Source organism: Carassius auratus, chromosome 7 (genome assembly GCF_003368295.1).
Source record: "Carassius auratus strain Wakin chromosome 7, ASM336829v1, whole genome shotgun sequence".
NCBI lineage: Eukaryota > Metazoa > Chordata > Actinopteri > Cypriniformes > Cyprinidae > Carassius > Carassius auratus.
The window spans coordinates 18946047-18963607 of NC_039249.1; the positions used below are offsets into that span (position 1 = coordinate 18946047).

At 39.4% G+C, this 17561-nt stretch overlaps 1 protein-coding gene across 2 annotated transcripts in view; it reads left to right on the top strand.

The window, feature by feature from the left end:
• Positions 1-3287: 3287 nt before the first annotated feature.
• Positions 3288-17561, top strand: part of LOC113106185 (A disintegrin and metalloproteinase with thrombospondin motifs 18-like) — a 68954-nt gene continuing 54680 nt past the window's right edge. Inside the window, exons 1-3 of one of the 2 annotated variants that reach the window (XM_026267858.1) lie at positions 3288-3625; positions 3731-3803; positions 4622-4941. In XM_026267858.1, the coding sequence (XP_026123643.1) occupies positions 3512-3625; positions 3731-3803; positions 4622-4941 (507 nt within the window). In that variant the 5' untranslated portion in view covers positions 3288-3511. The remainder of the gene's footprint in view (positions 3626-3730; positions 3804-4621; positions 4942-17561) is intronic. The other variant, XM_026267860.1, reaches the window with a different exon arrangement.

Sequence of the window (17561 nt, forward strand, 5' to 3'; positions counted from 1 at the left end):
CAAGGAGTTTCACTGACAATGTCAAGCTGTTTTTCTTAAACTGGGCTGTATCTCAGTGCTCGATCATTTATAGAGTGCTGACACTGTTTTGAGGTCTATATTCTCAGGCCAGGTGCACGATAGCAGGGAATAGTAAACAGACAGTAAACAACATTGAACAGAGAGTAAACAGCCACATCAGCACCAATTTAACCACTGTCTGACCCATAACACACGTGGACACAAGTGATCAAAAAAGGATAATCCTTTAAAAAACAAATGTTGGTAGCTTTCAGAATTTTGATTAATGCATATGCTGCTATATTTGTCATGATGTCGGAGATGATTCAAGTTGGACGTTTCCTCAGATCTTCTAGTCATAAGATAACAAACAGGAGGGATGTTCTCCAGGGTGTAGGCTGAAGTCAAGAGGTCAGGCTTTAAAGTCAGTTGTTTCCTAGTTATTTCCTAGACTGTTTGGGATTTCAGTGACAGAGTCAAATAAATAGTGGGTGCAACCGCCACTCAAAGGTGTATAGATTCATGTCATGGTTTAAGATTTATGACCTCTCCATTCAACATTGTAGTCTGGATACCACATTTACTTCCAAAGATACAGCCCACATAGACTCTATTATGGATAAACAATTTTGTTGAGAAGAATGGAAATTGGTCCTTACAAGCAGGTTGTGTGTATGTTTTTATATAATCAAATGTGTTTAATTCTACAATTTGTATGATTTATAGGTTTGTCCTCCTCAGCAAAATCAAAAAATCTGATGTTATCAAATACATGTAGATGAGCTGTGCTGTGTATTTCTGCATAAATAAATTGAAGCCAGCAGATCATCATTATTTGGAGATGTGCTTCGACTGACCATCAGACATTACGGTTCCAGTGTTGCACTCTGTTCTCCAAACCCAGTACGGGGTAAATTAGGAGCAGATACGGGCAACCCTGACCTGGCATAGCTCTCCACGGCTGGAGCCGCTGCTGGAAAAGCCATTTCCCCACAACATGCAAACAAATATAAAACAAATGGTGTACATCCATGTAAAGAGAGGGGAAACAAATGTTAGCAAATATGAGGTCATATGCTGAGTTATGACCTCACTGCCTATTACATTATGTTAAATTGCAAAAGTTGCTTTAAACGATCATATGTGCCAATCTTTTGCACGAAGCAAATCTGAATTGATGAAGATGCACATTTAAGAGTCGTTTCATTTATTCCAGAAGTTTGTATTGGCAAGTATTATATCTGTGCCCCCCTCAAGGCTTTAACTGCTCATTGGTTGGATGTGTGCATAGTCTGACTGATTGTTGGACAGACATCATTAAACTTTTTGACTATTTTTGACACTCCATTTAAAGTACTGTATACATATGCCTACTTCATTCAGTGGAGTTTGGGCACAGTTTTAAACCCAGAGAAAGAAGTATTGGCACAGAAACCTGGGTAAATAACAACACTGTAGTCAAAGCAAAACCATCTTCCTTTGGGGTTTGATGCATTTGGCTTTGACAAGCTGAGCCCCCATGCCAGCATTTACTAAAACATCTGACAACACTCTTTCTGAGGACTTTTCAAAATTAGGCTAGCAACTAATGGATTGTAAAGCACTGTAAAACTCACTGGATGATTCTTTTCACATGGAGTCTTTCTTTGAGCTACTTGTCATATGGTTGATATCGTGCAGAGCACGGTAATCTTGGCCTCTTCTATTCATTAGAGATAAAATTCAAAACCATTGTGAAAAACAAACAAAATAAATATCAAACTACTTTAAAGCCACTTCTTATGACGTCTCGATTTGATCTTTTATTATTTGGCTGTACCTCAAATATAACTTTTATGTGATTCATAAACATTTTAGTATACAGATCAGGTCGTTTTATGAGCTCCTTTAAGAAGCCAGTGAACAAGGAAAACAAACGCAAGTGCTCAAATTCACCCAAATGTAGACGGAGCTTTTGTCTAATAAGACTTTGGAGTCAATGTGTAATAACAGTTCTCTGTTTGGTAATCATACGACTGGGAAGCAAGAACCAGATCATATTAAGACCAGGTTAAATCTCTGAAAAATATGGGCTTTTCTCACTAAGTGAAGACTCATGAACTGTACAAAATTTTTATAGTGCTTGCTACTATTCAGTATTGCCACAGTATTGAATCGGTAGTGTGAAATTTACATAATCAGCAATCAGTGTAGACCAATACGGCAAAACAATTGCTTAGTGAGCAAGCTAGTGAATGTAATGTGCTTTGAGTTTACCAACAAATGACTCATATCAGTCAAATATTTTTTAAGAATCAAAACAAAGGTCAACCAGTGTAATCCAGTACCTGAAAGAACAACTTACAAATCCACATACAAAAACATACAAATGCAACCAACCAAACACTGATTCCTGAGCGAATTACTCTTGTGAGCTTGAATGAAAACCGTGTGACCAGTGCAGCCTGATTTCTCAAAAAAAAAAAAAAAAAAAAAAAAACATCTAATGAGCCTTTTTTTTTTTTAATGATTCTAATGATCTGGTTTACTTAAGGATTAGAACTTTAAAGTAGTTTTTATTATTAGTGATATTGTTATTATTATTTTTTTATTTTATATATATATATATATATATATATATATATATATATATATATATATATATATATATATATATATATATATATATATATATATATATATATACTTTTTTTTTTACGGTGCCTCTTATAATTCAAAGTCTGTGTAAACATATAAAATAACTGATTGATATATGTTTTGTTCAAATCAAATTTGGCATAACAGACACATCTCTAAAATATTTCTGCTTAAAAGTTGCCTGGTAATAAGACTTTATAGGCTACAACCAGAATCAGGTTCTGGAGATCTTGTTTTGCACAACGTGTAAAAGGCTGAAAATGCAGAGAAAATCATGAGTTGTCGCATTTTAGACCAAGAACACCCCAAGATAATAAGTTAAACAAACTGCTGTATTCAGTGTAAGCGTTAAATATCAGCTGAGCGCTTGCAGATCATATTTTCATGTCAGTAGAGAGTTTTAAGAACAAGACCTGACGTGAAAACGCTTCATTAAATAGTACAGCGTACAGTATCATAAATCATCCGGCAGCCCATTCAGAACTGTATCCCATTTCAGTGAACTCTGTGATCTTGGAGCGTCGGACAGTAAGGAGCGCTAAATACACTGAATCGCCCGCAGATGGGCGTCGCTGATTGGTGGAAATTCAGACCCCCTTTTGCCCATCAGCCGGTGCCACTATCTAGTTTACACACACACACATACACACACACGCGCATACACGCAGACTGTCACTGCTCAGCAGTCAGCAGTTCTGTCTACCTGCGCTTTGCAAACAGAAGCGGTGCGCGTTACCCTAATGAACCCGGTGGATTTTACTTGAGGAACGACAGAAACAGGGCAGTTAAATAATTAGCAATGTCTCTTTATTGCATTGCATGGATTTGCGGATTGATGCTTTCCCCGTTTTTGAAGAGGTAACAGTAAAGGTGCATGCATGACATCATGGATTGCCTTTTCCTTGTGCTCTGGAGTTTACAAGTCCCTCTGGTAAGCAGCACATCAGGGAGATTATTGGCGAGTGTGTCGTTTGGGAACTTTATAAAGGCAGGTGACGCTTGGAATTATATTATTATAATTATATATATATATATATATTATACTCATTGTTCTTATCAAGTTAATTGTAGCGAGTTATTTGCACTTTTGCAGGCTCTGCAGTTCTGTTGCTTCCACTCTGTAACATCGGTCTCATTTACCGGCGACCTCGGCGTCCTCTATCAAGGTTGGTGTCTTTACGCGCTTCAACTTTATTTCTAATCTAATTGATGACAAGCCAGTGATGGATGCTGCTGCATGCTCTCGCGCCCTAATTGAAACAAAGTTCCCTACCTAAGCATGCCACACAGATCCGGTGAATTAAGAGATTTACAGCATAAATATACTCCCAATTGTGAGTTTCCTGTGCCGGTGGTCGTGCGCTAGCACGCGTGTGGGCGCATCATTAAAAGGATTCCCTCATCTCATCTCTTATCATGCCGCTCTCATCTCATCTCATATCGAGCTAGTCAAAGAGAGTTTATTGTATTTTTAATTAATATTTACAATATCAGTTTGGGAACGCTTGATTAAATTTATGTTTATGTTGAACTATTGGTGAAATGCAATAGGTTTAAAAATAGATAGTGACTACAAGAAAAAAAGTTAATTAATTCGTCATTTTCACAGCTTGCGCAGGCTACATTGGGCACTGAAATGTTTGAAATCTCATTCAGAAACATCAGACAGTACAAACAGTTTGCATATAGACATGGTGTATGTTGATATAGCAATATTAAATAAAGTTTAAACAGTGATATACCGATTTCAGTCAGGAGGAAAACATTTTTTTTATGTATTAGTTAGACCAGATATAGCGAAAGTATATAAGCCAACACGTATTGACAAGTCCCCATGCAATTGTTTGGTAGTGCAGTTTTCCTTTCTTCATTTGAGAATGTTTGATTGGTCAAAAACCTTACAGGATAGGATGAGTCATCAATATAACTGGTGATGGATTGGTTTTGAGTCAGGTGATTTAAAATGTGTTTGTTCCCCTCACAGATTATGATTTTGCCACACCAGTGGAAGTGGACTCACTTGGAGCCTTCATTTCCCATGATGTGTCAAGACATGGAAGAATTAAGAGATCCCTGTCAGAAGCAGGTGGTCCAGTGCATTATCATGTCTCTGCATTTGGCAAGGAATTACACTTAGACCTGCAGCCGTCCCATGTGCTGGCAGAGGGGTTTACCGTACAGACACTTGGTTCAGAAGGCATCAATACAGCCAACCTTGACCCCTCTATTCATAACTGTCTCTATCAGGGTTCCATCCGAAACCATTCTGAATCCTCTGTGGCTATATCCACCTGCACAGGTCTGGTAAGTGGCTCCTTGTACACTCACTCAAAGATTCACTCATTTCAAAATGAGCTACATCAATACCTTACATAGGAAAATGCTTTTTAAGAAGGCATTCATACTGAAATAAAACCTCATAAGTGACTGATTTTAAATGCTCTATATAGGCATAAACGTATGCATCAGGCATCATAAGAAAGCATTTCATTCCACAAACGTTTTGGAAGTTTGTAATTTTTTTCTTTTAGTACTATGATGATCATCTATGATCTTGGATTTTTTTTTTTTTTCACCGATTTTGTTGCAAAGCATTCTGGGATTGACTTGTGATGTTGCCATTGAATTTGACCAAAACATATTTTAAGAGGTAGCACAATTAAGTTATGTTACTTAGTCTTCACACTGCTGTATATTAAAATTGATAAAAAAAATTGAGTTTTATGTAAATTACATGAATAATAGTGAGTTTTAGATAGTGGTTTAGACAATATTTATTTCCCTTACCTGTCCAAAAATAAATAAATTAATTAATTAAAAAGAGAGAGAAGTATGAAAATTTTTGAAATTTTGGAACAAAGGTTATATGTGCTGTTCATTGTTTGTTTACTCATTAAAAGTTCAAGTGCGTACCAATGTTGCAAGTATGCAAACATGTTCGAGTTACAGTTTGTAAAGTATACATTGTGTCTGTAGGAGCTTAGGAATAGTGTGAGGTGTGTGCAAGAAGAGCTCATTTAAACAGGTCAACTGGTGCACTGAAGTGCAGACATAGTGGAGCACTGGTCTTTATGTTTTCCTTCATAGATGATCACATCTCACCTTGGATGGTGGGCTACTGTAAAATCATACCCAAAGTTCTGCTGACGTTCTCTGCCTCCACTCCCTGCTCTTTTGTTCAGTGTTTGCCCTGCTTTCCTGTCTCCGTTGTTCTCCACAATTAAAGACAGAGTGAGGTTTCAGGCGCTTGGCTGGCAGCGCTAATCTTTGCATTGTCCTTTTCATTAGTGGTAGCTTCTCCACAATAAAACAGCAGTGACCCATTCTTTTAAAACTGTGTGTCAACACAATGTGATTTTGGAGCATTGCATCTGAATAGACTGCAGGGACTCTTTGATCTACTCCCCCTTCTTTTGAAGCTCTTTTTTTCTGAACGATGGGATGGCCCAATCTCTCAGTGATCTTAAAGGTGCCCCAATTTCAGATATACAGGATGCCAAATGAGACCGGTGTGTCCATTTAGATTTTGTGCTTAAATGTACAGAAGCAAAAGGAAATGTCAGAGAAAAAAGGGGTCTCTCACTCTGTCACTCTGCCTCTTTCACTCTCCCTTTCTTTGTTGTAGTGAAAAAGAATGAGTCACACAGGACTTTAACCCTTCCATGTCATCTCCGCTTGATGAGGAGCTTTGGATTAAGTACAAATGAGAACCCATTCATTCCTCTGCTGATCCACAGCAACCCCTTGTGCCATGAAAGGCCGAGGAGGCAGTTGCTTAGGGAGAGCAAGGTTTTGTGTTGCGAGAATGCCAGTCCAAAAGTGAAATCAATGTGTATGAGAACCCCCACAGTCACTATATTCAGAGGTAATGCTGTCCCTTAGGTTAGTGAGTTGATGAATGTCTGATTTGCTTGTACTGGTTCTCTTGCTCTCTGTTAAACTGTTCTTAACATAGCAGATGGACAGGGATTCAGTTGTTAAATGCAGAACAGGCGGTCCTGGCCTTTAAATCAGGAACAGAGGGATTTACTCGCTAAATCCAGCTTCATTTAAAGTTTTTAATTATTGAGCGCCCTTCAATTGCTGTTATCACTTGAGTCGAGTGGATTGTCTGGCCCCAGATTACGCGGCATGATCAAACGTCTTCCATCAAAACCTAAAACAAAACACATCATCGTAGTAATGAAATGCTGGATGATTTGTGGATTAGTTTAGTCATGTGTGCTGTTTCGAGGGTGGTTCAAAATCTGCAAGAAGGGCAGTATCCAGGATGGCATCTGAATGCCAGTCCCAAAGCTGCTTCAGTTTGTAAAAGTTGATTAGAAGCTGGAGCTTCTGACGTGCTGCTCTGCTACTTTTTGTTCAGAGGTCAGAACTTCCATCTAATCAAGGTGCAGGGTTGTGTAAGCTCGAGTAAATTTTTAAGCCCTGGCATAAGCAAATCCACATCCTTGGGCCTTCTCTGGGTCACGGTTCCATTGGCTGGTTACAGGTTCAAGCCCATCCCCCTTTGAAATGGCTGCTCCTGCTTTCTAGACGTGTTTTGCTACTGTGCCATCCAGAATTGGCTCTAGCACCACAATGGCTTAGATATCTTTCATTATACTGTTCAACATGGATTATTGATATATGATCTATTTTGGTAGTGTTTCTATATTTAGTTATGATTTGTTAGACACATGTCCACTCATTCGGTAACTTTAACACATTTACTGCCCTGTCAGCTTACCTATTTGGAGCACGTAACGAGACAGTAGACTTGACATTCCTCATTAGTTTGTTAACTGATGCCATTGTTTGCTAGCAATTGTCACGGAACACACACACAAACAGGTAGATTCAAAAGCAGTGTTTAATAGGGAATCCAACATCAATAATCCAGTCAGACAAAGATCGAAATACAGGTAAGCAGTCCAAAAACAAGAAACATGAAAAACGGCTAGGAAACACGAAATACAGGGTGACATAAGACAAGGACTCCATAACAATGACCGACACAAACAGGGTATATATAGACAGGTGCAAACATTGTGAGTGGGAACAGCTGTGTGCAATGAACAGTGATTAGTCCAGATAAAGGCTTGTGTGACATGCAGTACTGAATTGGGGTGACAATATGGGGAAGTGAGACCTCTAGTGGACACCCAGGGATACACAAACCAGTCACTGTGACAGGAATTACGGGCCGTTCACATTTCGAGTCTTTTGCACGCGCAAGTTCGTTATTTCCAATGTAGTCGCGTCCGCACCGCATCGAGTTAAAAACATCTCAACTTTTCAGAATGCCGCAAGCGCACCGCGGGTCATGTGACAAGAACTAACCAATCAGCTTCATCCTTTCCCGTAACAACGTTGAAAACTCAGCCAAGATGAAGGAACAGCTGTTCATAGCTGTATATGGATTGCCATTTTGAAAAAAAATTAGTAGCAGAGCTACTGAGAGCGATTTTTTGTGCTGCAAATCCATTTATCCTTTGCTGAAATTTCCGCATCTTCATGGAGAGAGCACTTCATGGTTGCTTAGCAAAGGCAGACGCCTCAGGAGCGCTTCTGCCCGAGCACTTTGGAAAAAAGGAGAAAGCGGCGCGCCTAGCGTTTTCCACACGTTTATGTGCGATATGTGAACGGCCCCTTACCCTGCAGACATGTCCTTGCGGGGCTCATACTGGCTTTTGCAGGCATAAGCTCCTTTCATACTGCATGTTGGTCTCGGACAATTGCCGGATCACCTTCTGTGTGAACGCAAACATGTCCCAGGATTGATCCCGGGTTGGACCTAATAACATTGCCGGCTTCAGCCCCGGAACGTGCTTTGTGTGAACAAAAGCCAGAACAAATGCCGTGTCGTAGTGATGATGCACGTTATGTATTTTCCGGAATCGAAGTGTGAAAGGGGCTATAGTGGGCTAAGGCCAGCCCACACCAAATGTAAAGGTGAGGTGCACAGTTTTGGGCTCACCGCAGGCTCTCTGCGAGCAGCCCACACTATGGGACTGCCCACATTAATTAACTGATGGCCCAGTGTGGGCCAGACATGAGACTGTTAATAAGATTTTTGTGGGTAGGTTTCTTCTTTATCAAAAGGGATGCCAGAGTGTTTTAGGTTTCCTTAAGTAAAGCCATGTGGTAGAGAGAGTTAGCATTTTCACCTGCCGAAAACATTGTGCTGTGTCCTGTCTGAGAAATCTGTCAATTCAAGCCCAATCTAAAGGAGTTTGCATTTTTCAATAAGCCCTTCTGCTCTTTAGAGTTTAAACCAAAGGCAAAAATTACCCTTATTTTTATGCAGAAAACTGGTGGATCGAACGAGAACATGTTTGATAATAATTCTTTAAATGTATAATATACATAATATAATATACTCCGCCTCCTATACACTCTTACCCCCTCCCCCCACTACCACCAAACCCCCTTTTCCGAATTTTGGTACCCGAATAGTCTGAATATAAACATTTATTATATGTGTACCGTAGTGATTCAGGACAAGCCAAAAACATGGTTTGCAAAATGGGTTCACGACGTGCTCGGTTATTATATAAATTTAGTAAATTTTGAATACAAAAAAGTTACAGACTGCAGCTTCAAGTTATAGAAGTTGAAAAGTATTTAAAGTTAAACAGATATATTGTTATACATCAGGGGTGCATCCTGTTCCTAGTGATCTACCTTCCTACAAAGTTCAGTTCCAACCCTGATTAAACAAACCTGTCTGTAATTATCAAGTCCTCCCTCAGATCCTAATTAGTTGGTTCAGGTGTGTTTGATCAGGACCAGAGCTGGGCACCCCTGTTGTAGATTAAGAGGAACGTCTGTACCAGCATTGGGTGTAACGCGTAAATAACTATCTAAAAAGGATCTACTTTTATTTGTGTACACTTACAATAACAACAAAACATTGTGCTTTTGCAAAATAAACAAAACAATCAGGGGGTAGTTTCTGCTGTCTTGGTCTCTGTTACCAACTTTCTACAAGTCAAAAACTCAGCAAATATTTGACACAAGCCCCTTTCACACTGCCATTCCGGCAAATACAGGGGTAAAGTGTTCCTGTAATTGTTCCTGGTTGCTAGATTTGGCACTATCACTCTGCCAGTGATGACCCGGTATATGTGTGTGCTTTCACACACAACTCTTGAAGATCCCTTAACGACACGTGACATCAGCGCGTGACGTGTAATGTACGAGTCGACGACGCTTGGCACGTTATACTTTAACTGAAGCAAGCAAACGATCTCGGCGTCAGCGCGGAAAGTGAGGAACTAACTGATCTCTGCTTCATTACAGTTTGCACATATGTTTTCGTCGCGAATGTTGATCTTCCTTCAAAACAGCTGGTAAAAGAGTCACGAAATAACGCGTGTCATCACCTCGATATGGAATTAGATCTGGCTTTTGTTCACACAGCGCTCGTTCCGGATCGATTACCCCAATGTTACTAGGTCCCCGAACTGGGTTCAATTCGGTAATCAATTCCGGGACGTGGTTGCTTTCACACAGAAGGCGACCAGGCAATGTTACGGGAATATTGCGGGTCCGACGTGCAGTGTGAAAAGGGCTACAGAGACATGAGAAATATGTCTATAGAAAGCTTGTGTCTACTTTTAAAAGTAATTAATTTAAATTGAAAACGGATATTCTCTGATTATGTGATCCGTATGAAACTAAAGCGAGGTACAGTCTTTCCTGTATCTGAGCTCGTTATATGCAGTCACCCTCATCTAGAAAACAACAACAACAACAAACAAACAAACAAACAAAATCAAGATGAGTCTAATTTTTTGCCTGTTTTAAAGAAGTCCTGCTATGAGGAATTTACCTCAGAAGAACAGAGCGATCTGACATGACTTTATTCAGCAGAGAAGATCATTTATGTATTTTTTTCATACCTACATACTTTTACACAAACCTGTACAGATTGTGCTGACTGATGTTTCCTGAACATCTTGCCAAACTGAAATGTGTTGTTTAACTTTTCTTAAGCTTTTTTGTTATTCAGATATGTTGTTATTCATTTATATTTATACATTTCTGTTTGTTTACAAAAGGATACATTTTGTTTTATAAAAATGTTTAAGTATTAGAGTTATTTTGACGCTAAAAGGCTAAACTATTCTATGTTTGACTCAAATGAAAGAGTTTGATTTCTGAAGATGTAGCCTAATCAGTGATTTGAATAATTCAGATAGAGTAATTAGTAATGTAATTTAAATATGATATTGATGACGTAATTAGTAATAGTTATTGATTACTTTTTGAAAGTAACACTGGTCTATACTTCCTCAATAGACAATGAAACAGCCATTCATGGGTTGTTATAAAAGGTGTGCTCATTCAAAACAGTTGCATTCGATCCTTTACTGGCTGTGCTGATTTCAATCTAGTGGTTCTGTTGTGTTTGTCACTGTATCACACTTCCTTTATCATGATGTCCAACTGGACAGAGATATTATTTCCTGATATTTTAGTAAAATTCGTACTGGCTGTTTTGTGTTCTAAATGAAGGAAATCCTCAGCATTGTTGATTGTTTGTCTTTGTTACCATTCAGTGTACAATACCAAAGAATTTAAATGCTTCTATTTTAAACTTTTTCTTTATCAAAAATCCTGAAATAATGTGTCATGGCTTCCACGGAAATATTAAGCAGCACAACTATTTAATAATAGGAAGAAATGTTTCTTGAGCAGCAAATCAGCATATTAGAATGATTTCTGAAGGATGATGTGAAACTGCTGAAAATTCAGCTTTGCCAACATTACGTTCTCCACTTGGCCAACAAAATGTACGTTACATTTTAAAATATATAACAATTTGAAGACTTTTATTTTAAATTGGAATAGTAATTAAAAATATGATACTGTGTTTTTGATCAAGGAAATGCAGCCTTGGTGAGACTTCTTTCAAAAATGTTTAAAAATCATACAGACCCCACACTTTTGATTGGTAGTGTATTTCCTAATACATGTTCTCTCTAGCTCTCATATACAGATGAACAAAGCATTTCATGATTAGGACAGAAATGTGAATGAGAGGTTTTCGGAGTCCACCAGGCAGACAACTGAGTATAGTTAATTATCCTCCCGGTCTTTTGAATTGTTTGCAAGCAGGGCTTTGCAGGACAGGGGATTCACTAGATTTGCCCTTCACTGAATTTCAGTTCTTTCCAAACATGTCCAATCATGCTGAACTCAGACATGACCTTTCCCAAGCCCCTCATTGTCTCTTCTGTTCACAGTCAGCCTGTCATTTCATTTGCCTAGTTAAAGTTTACATGACGGGCCATAGGAAATAAGCTCTTATATGAGTAACTTATTCGAGCCCACCTTTTTAAAAAAAGATCTGATGCTCAAATTGAATGAATTGACATTAAGCCTTCATAATTGTACTGCTAGAGGAGATTATGTTACATTCAATGTGTGAATTAATGCAAACCTTTTTTGTAAACTGTGCTAACAAGTAAAAATAAATGACTGAATATAGATAATTAATCAATTATGTAGTATGCACAAATGTTACAAGTTGTTAGTTGCTTTTGATTAACAGGTTTCCCACAGACTCTCTCTCTCTTGGGTCTTTGGGGGGTGGGGGTGCTTCATGAAGTCTTTTTGGATGGCAAAGTGTTCTTTTATCTTTTATGGACAGCCCGGGCCATAGACCAGTCTTGTGGGTGCTAGACTGTCTGTGAATGTGTGAGGTGTGCATGTGTGTGAATTGCTGCTGAAGCACTTCAGCTGTGTTTATTCAGCACCAGACCTGCTGGTTCAAGCTGATGCGCTAACGTGTGGGATTGCACTTAGGGACAGTTGTGATGTTAATTCACTCTGACTGGAAAGGAGGAAAGCCGTCAGTGTGCTGAAAGCTTGTGTGGATACACTGCGGGGAGAGTACAGCACCCGGCCGTTCAAACATCAATGAAAGAGAGAGGCTGAATTACCATATACAGACTCCGGGAGCAGATCTGTAGTGCTGGTCTGATGCAGGAAATTTTGAGAAAATGCTTTGGGATTTCCATCAGACATGTTTGTTGTCCTGATTGATACTTAGATATTCTGTTAAAAGTTTAGCTGCTTGAGACCTTCTTCCTGGCATCATAAATTAAGTACAGATGCTTTGGGGCAGTAGGTAGTTGCATTATAATTTAATGTCAATGTCAATTCTTTTTATCATGACTTTGAAAGTGAAAAAGTGAAAGTGAAGTGACATTCAGCCAAGTATGGTGACCCATACTCAGAATTTGTGCTCTGCATTTAACCCATCCGAAATGCACACACACAGAGCAGTGAACACACACACACTGTGAGCACACACCCGGAGCAGTGGGCAGCCATTTATGCTGCGGCGCCCGGGGAGCAGTTGGGGGTTCGATGCCTTGCTCAAGGGCACCTAAGTCGTGGTATTGAAGGTGGAGAAAGAACTGTACATGCACTCCCCCCACCCACAATTCCGTCCGGCCCGAGACTAGAACCCACAACCCTTCGATTGGGAGTCCGACTCTCTAACCATTAGGCCACGACTTCCCTTTGCATAAATAACTCAAGATACTTGTGCCCGGGGTTGATATAACACCCGCCAAAATGTAGGTAAAAATCAGCTGTGGCAGGTAATGCTGTGAAATCACTAGCCAATTTGGCGGGTCATTTTTCGAAGGTTAGATTTACTCAATTTCTTGGGGTTCTGGCAAGCCAAATCTGTGCAGGTTTAGTGCAAATACTGAACTTGTGAGACATCACGTTATCGAGTAGCCGATATTGCAAACACCAAACAAAACACACTTACAGTGTGCACGCATAGGCGACTACACTGAGTGCACGGATAGGCATTTAGAGTGCGTTGTTTCACTGCATGATTCAGTTTATGCATTAAGAGAATGATCACATCATTCAAGATAAGGGGACTGAAAATGTATGTATTTATATCATTTCATATAGTTGATCAATATTACATAAAGAATTCCGTTTAAAAAAATCAACAAGGTTACAAATGTGATATTGATTTTATATAAACAACAATGTTTTAGACACCATGGCTGCTTTTGCTCTATTTCACCAACAAAATCATTCCAAACACAGCAACAGCACTGTTTTGTATCTCTGAGCAACTTGACACGTTTTGTTCCTGAATGAATGAAACTTGAAGGGGGGGGAAATGCTCGTTTTCACTCAATATCCTGTTAATCTTGAGTACCTGTAGAGTAGTACTGCATCCTTTCTTACTCCAAAAAGTCTTTAGTTTTATTATATTCATAAGAGAAAGATAGTCTGTATCGATTTCTCCCGGAAAAAACACGGCCGGCTGGAGGCGTGACGTGTGGGCGGAGCGAAAGAATCACGAGCGCGAATAGGCTTTTGCGTTGAGAGCGTTTGGAAGCTGTGACATCACCGTGAGGGAAAAACCCATCATCCAAAACAAACCATGGCTTACAGTCAGATTCAGCCGTTTATTTATGATCCAGAATCAGATCCAGAGGCTGAAACTGAATGAGAGCAGCAGCAGCAACGACTCGCTCCGAGCGGGGCTCGAACCCGGGTCTCGGATTGGGAGGAGACGCACTAACAAGGAGGCAGAGATATTTTAAGCAGTTTTACTCACCGCCTGCGGTTCCAACACACGATCGTGACCCTTTTTCGCTGGGATTGCATCATCCTTAAGAAATAAACGATACGCAAATCCGCCGTCAAACTGGGCCTTGTTTGTAAAACAAGCATCTTCGAAATACAGGGAACAAACAAAAACACTTGCACAACTCCGTTGATGCTCTGCTCATAATATCTTTATCGATACGCCGGGGAAGTCGTGGCGTAATGGTTAGAGGGTTGGACTCCCAATCAAAGGGTTGTGAGTTCTAGTCTCGGGCCGGACGGAATTGTGGGTGGGGGAGTGCATGAACAGCTCTCTCTCCACCTTCAATACCACGACTTAGGTGCCCTTGGCACTGAACCCCCAACTGCTCCCCGGGTGCTGCAGCATAAATGGCTGCCCACTGCTCACAGTGTGTGTGTGTTCACTGCTCTGTGTGTGTGCATTTCGGATGGGTTAAATGCAGAGCACAAATTCTGAGTATGGGTCACCATACTTGGCTGAATGTCACTTCACTTTCATTTCAGAAAATATTGAGATATTATTTTTTTTGTCAATAACGCACACCCCTAGTTCTGACACAAAATGATTCGCAACGTTCGCTTTGTCACGCCCAGTGTAGACAGCCTCAAACTGTTGCTTTGTTTCTTTCTTTTTTTTTTGGCTAGTAGAAGTTATGAATGGCCGGTAACTTAAAAATCTAAGGAGAGACAATGTTCAGGTGACGTAGTGGACATTTATAATTGTCTGAGCTTTGGGAGGGCAGACAGACAATGAAACCAGAATGAATATATGCTGGGCTCCTTTGTAGTTACAAATGTTCCCCACTCCCCCTTTCATAAGTCATGGGGTGTTATGCCATGTTAGCACTATAGGAGTTGCCAGGGGCTATTCCCTGGTGGTCTGTGTGGTGACAGTGATGTAGAGGCTGCTTAGGGATGCCAAAAAAGAGAGGCTGTGAGAGAGAGTGAGGAAGAGGAAAGGCAGGCTGGTCCTGTAATAGCTCTTGTTCTCACTCACTTGAAGACCTAAAACTAATGGGCAGTGGTGAAGTGGCTGTCACACCAGCTCTGAAAAGCCATAAATATCATAAGGAATCCCATAACTCGTGCCTTGGACCATTTGGGACGGGCATTTTTGAAATTCTAATTTCTCAACTGAGGTTTAATTATGTTAGTCAAGCTCATCCATCTTTCTTAGAGTAATAGTGTTATGAAAGAACACCCTTTTGCCATTGACAACTAAGCTTTACGATATCTGAGGCTTGGTCAGCTTCTTCTTCTTTATATTCACGTCTTTCGTTTTTTTTTTGTTTTTTTTTATGATTACGGGCTACCTACTGGACCAGCTTTCATTGTGATCTTGCTTCACCTGGTTTAAGACTATAGTTGGTGTTGTGACGTATTTAGGTTAATTTTTTAGAGGAATCAAAACAAGGCTGTGAGGGTGCAATTAATTGATTGTATTGATTGTATTGCAGTTTAAAAACATGCCAGTTGCTACGCTGACAGAACATCTAAAAAAAGCTCCATAAAACAGTTTTGAAAGTTGTGTTTTGAAGAATTTGTCATTGTAAAGTCTGTGAGTATATTTCTTACAACCAAGAGTGTCCATTAGCTTAACGTGTGCTTACACCACATAGTGTTCCAAACCTTTAGAAAAGAGTTGTAGTCAATCTCTTTTTGCCCTCTTTTTTTAGGCAAGTTCACTTTTCCTCTCTCCCCCTTCCAATTTTACTCCGCTTTCCGTAATGTTTTATATCTGGGTATCATGGTGTGACTGTGCTATAAATAGTGGACTTCCTGTTTTGAATTGAATCCACCAAAACATGGCCCCCGAAAAAAAGTGACAGATCTGAATTATGTATACATGAAATTGACATGATATTGGCTTTACTCACCACATAAAATTTTCTTTGATTGCAAAGGAGTATTTCATGAGAAATGCACTGTTTAGTGGATTATTTGTTGTCTATTGCATACATGTAACACTCTAGCATTCTATAATTTCAGACCTAATCATTTTAGAACTGTAAGAATCTGAGTGTTTCTTAACCAATGGTTAAAAGTATATTTAAAAGTATATTTAGTTTGTATAGATCTCATATATCCAAATGACCCTATAGTGTTCATTATTTGTCTGTGCACACAAACCCATGCACACTCTCTTCCCACTGAATCCAGAAGAGCTGATGCTCTGGTCAGATGTAACCCAGCGGTGGAATGCAGATGTGTTTTAAAGCTGGGTAATAAGCAGCTTTGGGTTTCTCACTGCTCCCTTCCAGCTTTTAACAGCATGTAAGCACTTACTCATCTGGATTATAATACAGTACCATGGTTGAAAGCTTTAAAAACACTCACAGTTTACACAAAGAAATGCTAATTATGTTTCATAGAATCACAGAGACAGGCAATAAATTATTTCCCATACTTGCACTGAAGACTCACTAGTGATAGGCTATAGTCAAAGACTGTTCTCATGAAACTGCATAAAACAGACGTTCCCTGCGGTTAAGTGGTTCATAAGGTAGCGCTTGCAGGACTGTGCTTTATTAGTTAATTCCCAACATCTGATATTCCTTTGAATATGTGAAGACTCCGACACTATGAATGGAGTGAGAGTTAAAAGAGCTCTCTTGATTTCTGTGTTCGCTGTGAAAATGAAACATGTTTATCTGGCAGCAGACATTGGCCCTCTAATCTACATCTCTTACAAGTGTTTCTTGAAGGAGATAACTAGAAGTCTGGCACCTGAATGTGAAACCGAAGAAGAGACTGTGGTTGAGTTCTTCCCTTCGTTCCCTCGAGTGTAATAGGCTTTAAGTAGTCAGGTGGTTTTTGTTGAAAGCTGTAGTTAGGCACTAGTGTAATTATGTGATCACCTGTCACACATTATTACATTAAAAACATTGCAGTGCCATTAACATATATTCTATAGGAAAGACTCCCAATTTTTGCCAGCTGAAGCCATTTGACTTAAAACATTTACTCGAACACCCCATGAGATTTTAAAAGATTAAATGTATTTTACATTTGCGCAGTCACAGTTCCCAGACATTTAATACAAAAAATTAATTAAACAACTTTTTTTTAAAAAAAATTAAATACTTACTGTCTGTGTCAAAAAATAATAATAATAAAATAAAAATAAAATGTTGTGATGATAAGATCCCTGCAGTTCTTCACTTATTTTCTCTCTCATGTCTTCAGCCAGCTCCTTTCTTTCTGCATCCCATCAGACATAATGGACCAGACAGCAAAAAATAAAAAAAAAGAAATATATATATATATATATATTATGGCCCCAGATGGAATCCATTTACCCCCATTATTGAAGCAAAGCACCCCCA